The 15,738-nt window shown below is 50.7% G+C and overlaps 7 protein-coding genes across 7 annotated transcripts; 3 read left to right on the top strand and 4 right to left on the bottom strand.

Moving 5' to 3' along the window:
* Positions 1-85: 85 nt before the first annotated feature.
* Positions 86-893, top strand: N7489_007565 (uncharacterized protein; the record flags this gene model as incomplete). Its single annotated transcript, XM_056713315.1, has 5 exons — positions 86-373; positions 444-468; positions 520-664; positions 715-781; positions 831-893. The coding sequence occupies 5 exons, from the start codon at positions 86-88 to the stop codon at positions 891-893; spliced, it is 588 nt and encodes a 195-aa protein (XP_056567030.1).
* A 509-nt stretch (positions 894-1,402) lies between these two features.
* N7489_007566 (uncharacterized protein) lies at positions 1,403-2,494 on the bottom strand (the record flags this gene model as incomplete). Its single annotated transcript, XM_056713316.1, has 1 exon — positions 1,403-2,494. The coding sequence occupies one exon, from the start codon at positions 2,492-2,494 to the stop codon at positions 1,403-1,405; it is 1,092 nt and encodes a 363-aa protein (XP_056567031.1).
* A 1,801-nt stretch (positions 2,495-4,295) lies between these two features.
* N7489_007567 (uncharacterized protein) lies at positions 4,296-6,328 on the top strand (the record flags this gene model as incomplete). The annotated part of the gene is made up of 3 exons (XM_056713317.1): positions 4,296-4,358; positions 4,422-4,848; positions 4,905-6,328. 3 exons carry the CDS (start codon positions 4,296-4,298, stop codon positions 6,326-6,328), a joined length of 1,914 nt encoding a protein of 637 aa, XP_056567032.1.
* Positions 6,329-6,697: 369 nt separating this feature from the next.
* Positions 6,698-9,737, bottom strand: N7489_007568 (TAPT1 family protein; the record flags this gene model as incomplete). Its single annotated transcript, XM_056713318.1, has 2 exons — positions 6,698-7,254; positions 7,319-9,737. 2 exons carry the CDS (start codon positions 9,735-9,737, stop codon positions 6,698-6,700), a joined length of 2,976 nt encoding a protein of 991 aa, XP_056567033.1.
* Positions 9,738-10,827: 1,090 nt separating this feature from the next.
* On the bottom strand, positions 10,828-11,995 carry N7489_007569 (S-methyl-5-thioadenosine phosphorylase; the record flags this gene model as incomplete). The annotated part of the gene is made up of 3 exons (XM_056713319.1): positions 10,828-11,222; positions 11,289-11,798; positions 11,881-11,995. 3 exons carry the CDS (start codon positions 11,993-11,995, stop codon positions 10,828-10,830), a joined length of 1,020 nt encoding a protein of 339 aa, XP_056567034.1.
* Positions 11,996-12,291: 296 nt separating this feature from the next.
* Positions 12,292-13,830, bottom strand: N7489_007570 (6-phosphogluconate dehydrogenase, decarboxylating; the record flags this gene model as incomplete). Its single annotated transcript, XM_056713320.1, has 1 exon — positions 12,292-13,830. One exon carries the CDS (start codon positions 13,828-13,830, stop codon positions 12,292-12,294), a length of 1,539 nt encoding a protein of 512 aa, XP_056567035.1.
* A 580-nt stretch (positions 13,831-14,410) lies between these two features.
* N7489_007571 (sugar phosphate isomerase/epimerase family protein) lies at positions 14,411-15,524 on the top strand (the record flags this gene model as incomplete). Its single annotated transcript, XM_056713321.1, has 2 exons — positions 14,411-14,800; positions 14,871-15,524. The coding sequence occupies 2 exons, from the start codon at positions 14,411-14,413 to the stop codon at positions 15,522-15,524; spliced, it is 1,044 nt and encodes a 347-aa protein (XP_056567036.1).
* Between the last annotated feature and the right edge of the window lie 214 nt (positions 15,525-15,738).

The following is a 15,738-nucleotide window of genomic DNA, read 5'->3' on the forward strand; positions in this document are numbered from 1 at the left end:
CATAAATACCGGCCTCGCAGCCCAAGCAGCAAACTACAAAGCCTTTCCTTACTTCACAATCACTCTTCCCATCAAACTTGGCAAGATGCGTCTCAGCCAAGTCGTTTTCCTTTCTCTGCTTGGCTTCGCCGCCGCCGCACCTGCTCCCGATGGACTTGATAGCTCGGCTGCTGTTGTAGCTGACGACTTCAAGCCCGACTGGGATGCCTTTGAGAGCGACTTCAAACTGGCTTTGGAGGAGTCCGAGGCGGACGCGAGCTTGGCCAAGCGCCTTAACACCCAGAGCGCTAGCAATGTCGCGTACGGGAAGGCAATCTATGCTGCCGGTTCTGCCGCTGTCAACCAGATTAAGGGTCTTAAGAACTGGAATAAGGTAATGAGCAATGCTCTATTTGTTGTTTCTGCTTCTGCCTTTTATATCCGGAAACTGACAGTACATCTAGGCCAGGGAACAATTCACCCAGCTAGGTAAGGAAAGAGGAAACCTGTGGAAGTCTAGCGCTAACAATTCATTTCCAGTCACCCAGGGCATGATGGACCATAACCCTGACCCCAAAACAGCCGTGGCTGCAATCTGCTACAACAAGGGCTATGGAGTCCAGAATCCGGAGGGGATTTATGGCCTACACAGCGAAAAGATTTCTGTTTGGCCGGCGTCGACCGAGTAGGTTTGGAGTACACATGAAAGCACCGTGCAATGCTAACTAGTTTTAGCTACGACTGTTTCTACATGGGCAAAAACAACGCCTTCTGGTCTTACGGCGATGGTGGTACTATCAACGTAAGTTTGAATCTACCACTGTAGAAGTTCCCAGAGCTAACGGACCCAGTTGTTCACCCGCTGGCAACACGGAGCTTGCCGTTTCGACGACAAATCGGATCTCTACTGCTAAAGGTGGAGCATTTTTGCACTGGTGAATTGAAATGGATCGTGGCGGTGTCGGAAGTGGGATGGTCTCTAAGTGGAAGAGGAGTTACACATCATGAGTTAGCACTAGACTGACTTGAAGGCTGGATTGATGCTTTGAGAAGCGGCAGCTTATAGACATGGGTCCCTCGTGCTAAATAGTTGATTAGGAGAATGCCGCTCTTCTTAATGCAACTCCCTCCTGGTCCTTAGTGCATATAAGCTGACTTGTGATCGGTTCTCGCTATTCGTCTGTTCGTTTCATTATCTAGTGCCTGCTATCTTTCATCATCTTCTATGTAAGATATAGATCGTTTAAAGCTACTTATACTATTCTGTCTGACTAATAAACCTTCTATGTTCTAGATATTTATAAATAATATCGTACAAGAATATACTGGTAGGTATATAGATATATGAAAAATGTCTTGCGATATATAGTACAAGAGCTAGGACCAATTCCGACAATGGGCGCCACCAAGAGCACACTCTGAATCAGACATCCGCCAACTTGGTAATCCTATCGAACTCCCCAATCGTATGCTGCCAAACATTCTCTGCCATCCCCTCCTCACGAAGTCCAGCCAACAACTTGACAACCTTAGGGCCAGCATGCTCCCCACTCCAGTGAATACTGTAAACACCACTCCCGACCTTCCCATCCGTCCCAGTAGCAACCTCAACCCCCTCGGACAAAGGCACACCAGCGGAATCTCCCACCGCAGCATCCAATCGGACACGGGGAGGATACTTAGCACTCGTCGCGAAGAAAAGATGTCTCTCCCCTGACTCACGAATCGGAATGTAAACCAAAGGCCCAATAATCATAAGCACGATAGTCATAATCCAGACCATAAGAGTATTCGACTCACGCCCGATCCCCGTCTTAACTGCGCCGGGGTAATCGTTGATAAAAGTAACTTCTGGCGCTTGCTTGGCCAATTTTTCCAGCGCCATATCGGTCATGGACACAATATGTCCACGTATCTTTAGCATGGACATGCCCTTTCCTTGGAAATCGGTCACATCAATAGGACCTTCGTGGCCACCAGCTAGGACGCTGACGACGCGGCGTAGGCCCGTAGCTTGCTTGAGATTGGGTAGGAGGTTGACGATGAAACGCGTTCGTGCGTAGTATCCAGTTGCAGCCATGACATGGAGGCCTTCGGATGTATCTGTTTGTATTATGAGCAACGACTTTTTTTTCTTGAAGTGATGTGGAATGTCCTGCCCACCTTCTCCGAAACGAATAGTCCCGCAGCTAAGGAAGAGGATGTTGATACTCTTTTCTTTGCTCTGGAGCTCGCGACAGACTGAATCGACATTCCGAATTAGACTGACGTCCGCTTTTATGAAGGTGAATTCGCCTTCCGGGTTCAACTGTCGACATTCGGCTGTGATGCGGGCGGCGGCTTCTTGCGAGCGGCCGATGAAGTATGCGCGGGGAGATCGGGTGGAGCGGGCGAACTCTTTCAGGGCTGCTTCGCCGATGCCGTTTGTTGCGCCTACGAAGACTGCCACGAGGCCTGCTGGGAGCGTGTTGGCGATTTGGGTATTTGAGGACTGCACGTCTGGTAGTGACACCATTTTGTATTGTATATTATAGCAGCGAATTGACGTGGGAATGTTGGCGGTTGAAAGGTCGTCGATTTTGGAGATCAGTTGAGGGTAAAACCCCAGTATTTATATTGCAGGGATTTGTCTTGTATTGTGTTTGGGTGAGTTCGGTGCATCTATAGGCCGTCTCGGACGAACGACGGACTTAAAGCAACACGAGGCAGAAACCTCCGGAAGTTTACCATTGAAAAGAAAAATAAAAAAAGAGGAAAAAAGGGACGTCTATCTATCGCATGTCGTATTTGGTTTCAATGTGGCGATATGATTAAGAGATCTCTATTTGAAATAGAACGATGAAGCGGTGGCACGCGCCCCTTGCGAAGGACAGACGAATCGACTTGGTAACATAAATCATGCGCAACAACCGAATTGACAGTGATGACATGACAATTTACTCGTTATTTGGAAGTTCGATGCCGGAGAATGGAAATATCACACTATTCTTTACTCCGTATGTTGTCGGCATGAGATGAAGGTTGGGGAAATATAACGCGACACGCGCTGGAATAGCTTGGGAGGTTGGGTGTCTGATTGTGGAATTGCTGCCGATCTGGGGGTTGGGGTTAGGGGTCAACGCGGGCTTGTTCTGGATATGCGGGCTTGTGCATGTTATCGCGAAGTATCCCCGACGGAATGCATATGGACAACGGATTGAAGTAAAATCAACTGGGATGAATTAGCCAGTCTTGGCGTTCACCTTGGAAAGAGCTTGTCCGCAATCATGTGACGTTGCCTAAAATAGGCAAAAATGACACCTCAGGTGCCAACATGCTTGTTTACTCCTAGAGAGATAGCAAAAATTACAAAATCAAAATGACCCAAGAAGATAGCGTGAGGCCTTGGAAATTGCCAATGTAACATCCAACTCTTTAGCGGAGTCAGCGCTTAGGTACACCCCTGGCGCGTGCTGATGGCCAGTGGGCAGTCAGAATGGAGAGTGACGGGACCCATCTTCCCCATCTGTGTCTCAGGGCCTTGGGGAGTGGGCCAGTGAGACAAAAACAATGTTATCTTTGCTCCAGGAATAGTCATATGTACTCCGTACTCTGTAAGTAGTTCGTGGTATTGATGAAGGTAGAGATATTCCCAATTTAGAAACATAAAAAGGGCAAAAGGACAAAAGAACAAAGGAAATGAATAAGAAACCCTTCAATGAAAGAGAAACCCTTTCAGCCCTAAACTTGTGCCTGTGACTTCCCGCCTCCCCACCCCTGCCGAACTCCTCCCCTCGAAGTGTTTCAACTTCTTCCCCTTTCTCAACTTCTACCACTTCTACCTGTGTCATTCATTTTTCAGTTCCTTAGCCCTTGGAAAAGTGGCCACCTTCATTCAATCCGATTTCCGCCTGTTTCGACCTATTTTCACTGACAATTGCGCTTTCTTTCTCCACACAATCGTGACCCCTTTCTTGGCAGGAGAGATCGGCGGTCTTCAATGAAAGTCTGTCTATTGCCGCTTTGAATACGTCAATGCGCGCCCGGAATCCCAGCGCTTCATTGTGATCATAGACACGTGGCTTGCAGCACTCGATACCTGACACCGCGAGCCTCCTTCCCTTCCGCAGGGATGCGCCATTCGCGCGGTTAAGATACTATCATTTCCCTCATTGCGCCCCGACCATTGACACTCTCTGTTCTTTAAACCTGTTTCGAAACTCAATCACGACTTTGCCCGGCTGGCCCGAGGAAGTCGACTCATCATCATCCGTGATCCCGCCATTCCTTTCAATCCTCCGTGATCACTTCCTGGCAGGACCAGGTCAATTGACACAATGCTGTGCGGTGGAGACCGTGAGAAGGGGGATGTAGCGATGGAGGAGAAATGGGACTACGTGGTAAGTCTACATGGTGATGGTGTTGTATGGTTGGCTCGGCATAACTGACAGTTACTCCCTTAGAACTTGGACGATTTCAAATCCGAGTCTTGCTGGACGCCCTTCTCATATTTCTTCTTATGGGTATTCCTATTTATCTCTCTTGCCGTCTACGGTGTCGATACGTTCACTGCAGTCAATTTGCTGGCTTTCTCCCGCTGGTCCGGCCAAGTTGAACCCGCAATTCCCTTCAATGTCTCCCGCTGGATCTTCGCCGCCTGTATCATTGCTTCGTTCGTTCTTTTGGGCTACCGATGGGTACATGCCATCCGTGCCATCCGCTCGGGTAGTATCACTCGCAGCTTTCTGGATCCGCTGGCCGTGCGCATTCAGAGTATTCGCTTCGGCAGGCGGGGTCGTGGATACAGGAGATTCCTTGTGTTTGCTGAATTAACGAAAGACAGGAAAGCAGCAGAATATGTTGCTCTTTATGCATACTTTTCTTTTCAGTGTCAGTATACTACTGTTGCTTAACTTGCCTTTGAAAGTTGTTAACGAAGCTTCTAGTCTGGATGAACACGATCTTCGCAGATGGCCCGCGTCAAGTTCTCAATGCCATCACTCTCTATTCAGTCATGCAGATGGACCTCATCCCTGGGGGAAAGAATGCAGCCGATGACGATGGAACTTCATCAGCTGCTCAATTCTTCAACAATGTTAAGATCATGGCCGAGGACAACAACCTCCAAGCTGTGGTCTTGTTTGGTATGCTGTTCACACTGGTCATTTGGGTCCTATCAGTTCTCAAGTTGATCTCGGCGATCGTACTCTATTTGATCTTCCTATTCCACCATATCCCCGCGGAAGACGGTACTCTTTCCAGGTACTGCCGCCGGAAGGTTGGCCAACGTCTGAAGCGTATCGTGCACCGCAAGAACACCAAGGCGTTGGCAAAGGGTCTCAAGTTACAGAATCGAGCACCCACTCAGCCAATGCTGGCCACAGATTCCAACCCGACTCTACCATCTTTTGCCGGGGATAAGGTTTCTACTGTGGCTTCGTTGTCGCGAAGTACTACCCAGACCACTTTGCCGCCTTACTCGCGGTCGGCCTCCTCGACAACGCCGGCGCCAAACCCGACACTGCCAAATCTGGACCTCGATACGAAACCGACACTGGCTCGAACTGCAACTTCATCTTCAGCAATGTCCGAGTCCGCTTCATTGACAGGCCATGCGGCCGGAATGGGATACAGTCCTCTTGATCGCCAGAACCCGACGCTTCCCCCAGTCCCTCCCTTGCCGGCAAACGTTCCATCAAGGATGGCTACTCCCCACTCTCGAGCGACTGCTGCGCCATATGGCGGTGATGATCATAATACCCCCGGTCATGGATATCGCAACCTGACCAATAGCTCCGATTCTTGGCCATACCAGGGCCACACCCCAGCTCCTGGTTATGCTTCGGCTGACATGGACGCTTCCGGTGATCATGATTATTTCAACCGTGGCAATGCGCCTACTCACTACGACCCGTATGGTCCCCCGAGGGGTACATATGGCGGAGAGGACGGATACGGGGAAAGATACGGGACTCCTGGTGGACAGACAGGCGCCCCTCGCCCACAGCAAGATTACTACCCACACGATCCATATTCGACAAGATCCTACACGCCGGCTAGCACTGGTGCGACGCCTGCTCCCTATATGTCCAACACCCCGGCGAGCTACCGACCCACACCTCCCCCACAAGCAGCCGCATTGGAACAGCCTCCAAGGACGTTCACTCCAATGAGCTCGGCGACTCCCGCTCCTCAAAATGGCGGCTATGCAGCTTTCAACCCGTCAATGGCTCATCACGCACCCCAGACCCGCTCCCAGAGGCCTCCCGGTCCGTCCAGCTTTACTCGAGCAAACACCGCTTCGCCCTCGGCCATGCATCGGGCTCCACCAGGGCACACATTCAATCGCTCAAATACCCACCAATTTTGATAAGGCCCAAGGCTATGGGACCTTATTACGATGAAAACCAGGAGCTGGCTCCTGTGGTTGATGACCGGATCACTCGCTAATACTGATCACGACCAGCCAGCCTCTCGAGATCTTGTACATACTCCTATTCACCCACCTTTGATATCCTTCCTCAAATTCTTATTCCCGATGACATGAATTGACCACTTTCATCCCCCATCTACTACATCGAATGTATAGATAGCAAGTAGCTGAAAGTATTCTTGATACCCCCTTCATTACATTCTATGGTCCAAAACAATGTAATGTAAATAACAACAGGAGAGTAATATACATCTATACTATAAGTTATACAATAAACATCTTCCATCCACAACAAACCAACACCAATCACCAAATCTTCTTAGCAATCATCTCATACCGCTGTACATGATCAACATTAAACTCCCCATCCTTACTCTTATCCTTCTCCTCCTTCTCCTTCAACCGCCGCAACCCATCCGGATCATCCGCATAGATCAACCTCCGCTTCTCATCCCCAACCTCCACAACACCCCACCCACCAACACGCTGACTACCCTCAACATCGAAATCACGGGAACGAGGCGCCCCACTCTCAGTACCGGACTGGGTATTCGCCTGTCTACGCTCGTTCTCCCGACCCTTCATCTTCCTGTACCGGGAGCGCGCAAACGCAAGCAGGACCATGCCAAGCAGCAGTTTCAGGATGAGCAGTACGATAAACCCGGTCAGTAGCAGGATGCCGGTGAATATATGGACAGACTGGGCTGGAGATGGGATGGCGTTTTCGAGGAGGGTGCGGAAGAACGCGCTGACGTGGGCGGCGGAGGCAGGGAGGAGGGTTGCGAATGTTAAGGGTGGGGCGGAGGGGATCGGGGAGGGGCCGTAATTGTTGTGGATGGAGGTTAGGGAGGTTGCTCCGTTTGCTGTGGAGGAGGGGTGTTGGGGGAGGAGGGCGGCTAGGAACATTTGGTAGGTTTGCACGGAGACGCGGAAGAAGAGGCAGGAGAGAGGGATGACTGGGAGGCCGATGCGACGGGTTAGGGTTTTGTTCGCCGAAGGCGTTGGTGTAGTAATCCTTGGCTAGCACGTCGAGGAAGCGGCTGTAGATGGCTGGGCGGTTGTTGTTGAATTTGTTGATGTAGGCGTGCTTGAGCCAGTCAACTAGCATCTCGGAGCCTAGGACGACTAGGAATGGGCCTAGGACTTGGGCTAAGGTCGGGATGAAGGAGTTGACGCTGTTGAAGGATGATAGGATTGATGATGGGAAGAGGGTGAATGCTTGAGGTAGGATGGATGATGCAGTGCGTGGAGGCGTCGATAGTGGCGTGCTGTTGGTGATTGTGGAGGACTGGCCTGGGAAGCTAGATCCCAGCCCGAGGTTGCCGACGAAATTGAATGCGCCTGTCTCCACTATATTACGCGAAGCGATGATAGTGAGCATCAGCCATAGCTGGAATCGTTCCACGACGTCCGCACATGTAAGCTGGAAGAGATTCTCTTTCTCGAACTTCCGGAAAACGGTGGATTTGATCTCGACGAACTGATTCGATAGTAGCAATGTAATCAAAGCGTTGGAGTATGAGTTCACTGCCACATTCAGAGTCATGACTTGGTAGAACAGGGACAAGGCATGGGATACTGTATAAACCAGTGCCACCAGGAACAACCAGAATGGACGAATGATCTTGCTTCGGCCGTCTGGGCGACGTTCAAGAGCCTCCCGGGAGAAGAGACACTCGAGGACATCTTGACCTATAGCAGCCAAGAGCCTGTCGCTGACCTCCAACACATTGTAGATAACATATAGCTTTATGGCAGCCTGTCCACGAATCCAGTGATACATTCGGCTTGCATCGAAATACATCAAAACACAGCAGGTGGCTATCATGAGTAGGCCTGTCAGGATGTCCGCTTTGTCATCCGGAAGTAGCGCCGAGGGCATCGACTTCTTCCGCCGGTGGTGATACTTGCGGGATTCGGAGGACCGATGTTTCCTCCTTGGTGCTATGTCTGGCCCTATAGAGGAGCCTGGAGGCAGGTGAGGAGTGGCGTCAGATTCGCTTTCGCGTCTTCCACCCTGATCCTCCTTCAAATTATGATTCCTCCTGCGCCATACTCGACCAATCCCATTCAGCACGAATTTCCAAATGAAACGGATCTCAGCTCCCACGTTCATCACCCATGACTCGCCCAGAATATAGACTGCCTTGATGAACCGCAGTGGCATTATTGTGAAAGAGTAAAGCCATGCATCAAGACAAGCAAGACTCCCAAAGCAAAGTACCTGCTCTAGCATAGGTGCGAGCATGATAAAGTTCATAAGTCTCTCGATCTTAACCCGTGACGATTCATAGGGGAAGTCGCTGGCTGCATCGCGGTGTATGTACAGTGGTGAAGGTCGGCCAGAAGCAAGCTCAAGCTGAAGATAGGTTGGTAGAGAGACTGGTGGCAAAGGGATAGATGATGGCAAGGGTGATGGCATGGCTGATTCTACAATCTGAGGTGAGGCAATAAGGTGGCTCTTGAACTCGCGATCCAGCGCGGGTCGGTCCTGTTTCGAGCGCGATGCCCATGTCTGTGTTAGGCGATCATTACTTGGGGTAAAGGGCAACTGACGCCGCGTGGAACCAGGGGTCGAAACTGTTCGTGCTGGCTGCGGCCGATTGCGGAAGGGGGGATTTTGAGTATTCCGTGGGAAGGCGGGGCTCGCCGGTGCAGAAGCATCTCCCAGCAACACGTCTTTAGCGGGCCGTAACTTTGGTAAAATATCCGCGGGTGGTGGCTTTTCGCCAAGTGACGGAAGCGTGAGCTCCGGCACCTCTGGTTGTGAGGCGGAAACACTCCCATGGACATTGTCCGAGGCTACTCGCCTCCCATCGTTCGTTTCTGGTCCCACAGGACGGTAGGGGATTGACTCTGGTGAGGACGTGAGTGCCTGGATCTTTTCAGGAGACAACTTCATGACTTTTTCTTTGTCCTCCGATAGGTGAGACAGGTCACCAGCCAACCCAGCCAAAGCAGCTTTGACCTTGGGCCCATCGTACACATCCACTACCGACAATCGACCAATATGATCCGGATCGTTTGGTGAATGCTCGACTATGATGCCCAGCCCTTGCTCCGAAACCGAGTCCGATGTTTTGTGTACTCCGTTCGTATGGTGGCGTTCCGAAGGAGTGCCGTGTCTCCATTGCCCATTTGTGCCATCGCGTCCATTGATTGGGCGTTCGTCTGCCCCGCCGTTAAACTGTGCCACGGGATTGTCTAGTCGACTGTGTGTGCCCTCGAGATAATGAGGTGAAGACTGTTTCTCAGCTTTCAAGCTCCCATTGCTCCCGTTTTCGACACTATGTTCTGCCATCTTCCGCTCTGGCGGAGCTTCACTGGTATCTGCGACAGGGCTCATTCTGACGACCCAGGAACCCGCGACAAACCGATATTCATTGGAAATATCCACAAAGCTGCAGTATCGTTTCTCATACCATCAGAAAGTGCAATCTCCAACTTGCATCATTCGAATTTGGCTCGCGACGGATCAACAGCGAAAGGGTGTAAAAGGATAGGAACACAACAGTGGTGTAATTGTTGTATTAACTACTAACAATGTCGTTTGTCCAGCGTGTACATCCTCGAGAAGCAGAGTACAGTCTAGGCTGTTTGGAACTCTTGTTGATGTTGGGGTCTGGGGGAAGATAAGGACGGCAGATTATCTGGCAGGTCGGTGAGTCGGTGAGATCCACAAATCACGTGATAACTATACTTCTGCCCAGGTGGGCATCTTGGTGATTACTAATATTTCCAAATTACCAGGGCTAGGTATAATATTAATGATTTATTAACATATAATCCCTTATATGCGACACGCATATATGTGTCAGTGGCGTCTTAGGTTCCTGCGACTTCCAAGCATGCAAAAGACGGTGATTTGATAGGAGGGTCTATATGGTGAAGTCTACTTCCACTGATATATGGTCATTTGGTGCAATGGTATGTATACAAGACATGCTTTTGTCATTGGATTCTAACTGCCACTTTTAGCTTATCACTTTGATATATGGTAGTAAATCTTCTTGTTTAAGTCCGATGTCTCTTCTAATCATTGTGAATATGCGCTGGGAATCCTTACGAAACAGTGCCAATTCTTTGGCCCATTTTCTGTCTCTTACCAGGAGATCGCTCGCCCTAGCACACTAAATATCCTTATGCGAAGCCATGGAGGGCAGGCATTTAGCTACAGTGTTGCTCCTTTTTGGAAAGAAGAATAGCCGTATCGATAGAGGATCCGAAGAAAAGAGCATATATCCATAATAAATAGTAAATCAATCGACACACTGCATATGACTAATTTATGAATGTGCAATCGTATCCTTTGTGATTTGCATGTCAATCATGTCTATCATGTTGGTATTCCATAACTATAATGCATATATGCTATCATCAGATGTGTCAAGTGACAAGGCAAAACAATGCGTGTCCCAATGCCAAAGCCTCCAGATCTACCAGTAGCCAGGGAAAAGCCAGTCCAGCTTCTCCTTAGCCTCAGGCTTCCAGTTAGTCTGGGGGGTGCTAACACCAAACTTAATACCGCCAGCCAGGTGCTTAGCCTGGACCAGCTCGCTGTGCTCATCGCTAGCCAGCGCATCAAGGACAGCAGTCACGAAACGGCGAGCGTTATCAGCGTTGGACTTCATGTTGCCCATGACCATCTCGACGGTCACGTCGGCGGTGGCCTCGTGCCAGCAGTCGTAGTCAGTGGACATGCAGATCATCTGGTAGGCGATCTCAGCCTCGCGGGCGAGCTTGGCCTCAGGGAGGGCGGACATATTGATGACGCTGCCACCCCATGAGCGGTACATTTTGCTCTCAGCGCGGGTGGAGAACTGGGGACCCTCTGGATGGTGTAAAAAGACATGGTTAGCGATCTTTTGTCTTAAAAACGGGTCGCATCTTCACATACCCATGCAGATCAGAGTACCACGGTCGTGCAGGACGACGCCATCACCCTCAAGGCTGTGTCCGCACTCGCGCACCACCTTAGCGATGCCCTCATCGAAGGGGTCACCGAAGGGGACGTGAGCGACAATGCCACCCTCGAAGAAAGTCCACGGGCGCACGCCCTTGGTGCGGTCAATGACCTGGTCAGGGATAACAAAGTCGCGGGGCTTGATCTCCTCCTGCAGACTGCCGACGGCGGAGAAAGCAATGATGCTGCGCACGCCAATGGAGCGCAGGGCGGCGATATTGGCGCGAGCGGGAACCTCATGAGGGGCGATCTGATGGTGCAAGCCGTGGCGGCTCAAGAAGGCGACGGCGACAACCTTGTTGTTGTGCTTACACTCGTGGTGCAGAATGGTGATGGGCGAGGAAGGGGCGCCCCAGGGGGTTGTGACATTCAGCGAAGCCACCTGGGTGAAGCCTGGCAACTCGCGCAGACCGGTGCCGCCGATGACGGCGATTCTGACGGGCCCTTTCAGATTCACTATCGTCAGCTTTTTATCGAAGTGGGGGTATGAGGGGTAGTAAGGTGAGGGAAGCAGAAGCACACGTACCGTCGTATGTGGTAGGGAGAGAAGCCATTCTGCGAGCGAGTTGTTTTGCGGACTCAATTCGACGAAATGGTTTCGATATAGAAGAGATTGAACGTAAGCCTAAGATCCATCGCATCTTGCGCCATCTTCAAATCTCTGAGGCTGCGGCCAAGCTGCGCTTCTCCGATTGGTTGTTGGTCGACCCACGTGTTGCGGGTTCCTTAGGCCGCCACCTGCCTTTTTGGACGATCTCTACAACTTTAATACGCATCTACATCTACATCGACCTCTACATAGCTATCGGGGTCGCAGTTGATCAATAGTTACAAACTTCTTGAACGTCCTATTCTGTACAGTTGATACATGTGTAATTTGGGATAATAGATACAATCTGGGTTGATACAGAGTCTAGAGGAATGTACTCGAACCAATCTAAGCCGGCAGCCACTCATAATGATGAGGTCCCTTGTGAACAGGTCCTGGATCCTCACCTGGAATACCAGGCTTGTTATAGTTGTGTGAACCGAAGTAGTCCATCTGCGCCTCCATGAACTGGGTCGGCAGTCCCAATCCACCCTCATACTTGAGATATTCCAGAGTAGCCGAGAGAGCCGGAATATATTGATCAAACATGGTTCCCTCCATGACAATCTGCTTGAGACTGTGGAATTTCTGGCGCAACTCATGCGAGACCGCATCCACAAACTTGGCGTTCGTCAGCTCATTTTTGCCTGCAAGCGCCGGCTGCAGTAGATCCGCAATGTAATCGGACTTGATGATACAACCCGCTCGCCAGATCTGCAGACAGTCACCCAAGTTGACATCCCAGCCTTCGTCTTTCGAGGCCCGGGAAATCAGCTCCAGGCCCTGACAGAAAGATGCCAGGAACGAGCAGAACACAGCTTGTCTTAGGTTCTCGATGATCACTGCGTGATCCCGGGTTCCCTCAATCGGCTTCGGCATGGGCATCTCCATCTTCTTCGCAACACGCGCTCGCTCTATGCGGTTTCCACTTGCGACTCGCAGGTAATGAGCGGCCGCCAACGTAGGACAAGAGACATGTCGGGCGGCAGACTCCATGAGACACCAGTATGGAGTGCCTTCAGTGTTATCGTCGTCTTGGACCACCTTGTCGAGCACGTCGTCGATCACATATCCGTTATCCCGGCTGGATCCCTCGCCTTTGCGGTCACCGTGGGGAGTTCTCTTTTTGTGTAGCATGTCGGCACCGATGTTTACCAGGTAGTTGCCTCGTAGCTCGCCAGACTCACTCCATTTATTGAAGACATCTCCGATTTCGCCATGCTCCATGGCCAGTCCCTCATGCATGTATTGCCATGTTTCAGCAAGAGAAGAAAGCATTCCACCCTCGATGCCATTATGAACCATCTTGATGTAGTGACCCGATCCACCGGGACCCATGCGCTTCACGCACGCAGTTCCAGTTTTGGGATCATGGGCCGCATACGACTCCAAGAATGGCATAACAAGCTCGAGGGCCTTGGCATCTCCACCAGGCGAGAGACTGGGTCCCCGTCGCGCAGACTGATACCCACCCGAAACGCCCATTCCGATCCAGGAGACGCCGATCTCTTCACACTCTCTCTGGCGCCGTTCGGTGTTCCGGTAGTTCTCATTTCCGCCGTCGAGGACGATATCGCCCGCTTTTAAGTCGGGTTTAATCATGCGGAGTACTTCGTCGGCGGGGTGGCCGTGCGTGATGGAAAACATGAAGACCTTCCGTTCAGACTTGCCCTCTAGGCTCTTCGTGAACTTGTTGATGTCATAGAAGCCTTGAACTCGGCCTGTGATGGCTTCGTCCTGCTTTGCGTAGTTCACCGCGTCGTCCACGTTCTTCTTTACTACATCCCAGACCGAGACTTGGAGGCCAAGCTCAGCGAAGCGGAGGGTCATCATAGAGCCCATGTTTCCGGCTCCGACGACGCCGATGCTTTTGATGGCGGTTGTCATTGTGAATTGGGCTTGATTCTGTAAAGCTAGCTCATGTGTTGTTATTCGGAGCTCATATGCAAAATATGCAGGAGATATTGGCACGGAGATATCTGGGACGATGTTCGCTCTTCTTGAACAAGAATCTTGTGGCGATCGCGTCAGTGATCCGGGCGTTGTCAATATGCAATCACACACGCCACGAACCAGTCAACGGAGCCTGTTTCCTCTTGGCACATATCATTCGTTTGCAGAGGCAAGTGAGGCAAAATAATTACTTTTGGTGTGTATTAAAAGACCCAAGTTGTGGCCAAACTGGATATGGGGGGATATGACACAGCACTGACGACACAAGCCCTAAGCGTAAAATCCAATATTACATCACAATGCACACAGAATGAACAAGGAATGGGCAAAACAAAAACAAATGAGGCAAATGTATTCCTAATTATACCAAGCATGGCAATCTTTCATAGAAGCTCTGTCCCCATGCATCCTGTGGAGTGTATCTTCTTGGCCGATATCAACATCCCCGAATAAGATCACGGTATACCGCACCATTTTTCCTCGACAGTCATTTAGGAAAGCATTTAGAACGAAAATGTCAATTCCCCACTCCAGCCTCCAAAACATCCCCCTTTCATACGCCTCCTGCTCAATTGGCTGCAGCCCAAACGACACACTCCCGCGCCGTCTCGAAGCAATCAGCGGAGCGGGCTTCACAGCAATTGAGCTCTCCTTCCCAAACATCTTACAGTATGGGGCGCAAGTTACTGGCACTTCAATTGCACCCGACGACTACCCTGCGATTTTCCCCATCGCCGTGGAGATCCGCAAACTATGCGAAGAAAAAGGGTTGAAGATCATGATGCTGCAGCCATTCTCAAACTTCGAAGGCTGGGCCAGGGGCTCTACAGATCGTGAGGAGGCATTTGCTAGAGCGACAGGCTGGATGGAGATTATGAACGCCGTGGGTACCGATTTGTTGCAGGTATGACAGCGATATACGATGGATGACCAGCGCAAAAGTCGCGAGAACAAGCAACTGATGCCACATCTAGGTTGGAGCAACAGACACGCCGGAACCTTTATTTAAAAATGATCGCGACTCCATCGTCTCCGACTTGCGCGCTTTATGCGACATTCTCGCAAAACGCAACTACCGCCTAGCCTACGAGAACTGGTGCTGGTCGACTCACGCCCCTGCGTGGAAGGATGTCTGGGAGATTGTGAAAGCTGTAGATCGTCCGAATTGCGGGCTGTGTTTGGACACATTCCAGACTGCGGGCAGCGAATGGGGCGATCCGACTACCGAATCTGGTCTAATCGAATCAGTCTCGGAGTCCGAGCTAAAGAAGCGGTTTGATGCGAGCATGGATGAGCTTACAAGGACTGTGCCCGGTGATAAAATCTATCTGCTTCAGATCTCGGACGCGTATAAGGTGTCGCCGCCGTTGGACGACAAGACTATTGGTGGGCTGAGGCCGAGGGGTCGCTGGAGCCATGATTTTAGGCCCATGCCATATGATGGCGGGTATTTGCCTATCGAGGATGTTGCGAAGGCGGTGCTCAAAACCGGATTCCGGGGTTGGTTTTCGATGGAGATCTTCGATAGTGGCCCGCAGGGGACTGGGAAGAAGTATGACATGGGATCTTATGCAGCGAAGGCTATGGATAGTGTGCAGAAGTTCTTGAAGAATTGTGCGACGGATTAAGAGAAAAATTACCTGCAAAATGTTTGTAATGATATACGGGGTTTGAAGAAGGCTAGTTGGTACATTTGGCATGTTATCTTTATAGATTTTGAAATAACTAAATACATATTTTGAAGATTGGAAATTCGTACACCAATTGAAAGAAAACGCCGGGGTGGGATATGCAAGTTTGACGCCAATGAGATCAGAAAGCACGGGATATCAGCCTGAAGGT

Source organism: Penicillium chrysogenum (assembly GCF_028827035.1).
Source record: "Penicillium chrysogenum strain IBT 35668 chromosome Unknown utg000004l_segment0_segment0, whole genome shotgun sequence".
Classification (NCBI taxonomy): Eukaryota; Fungi; Ascomycota; class Eurotiomycetes; order Eurotiales; family Aspergillaceae; genus Penicillium; species Penicillium chrysogenum.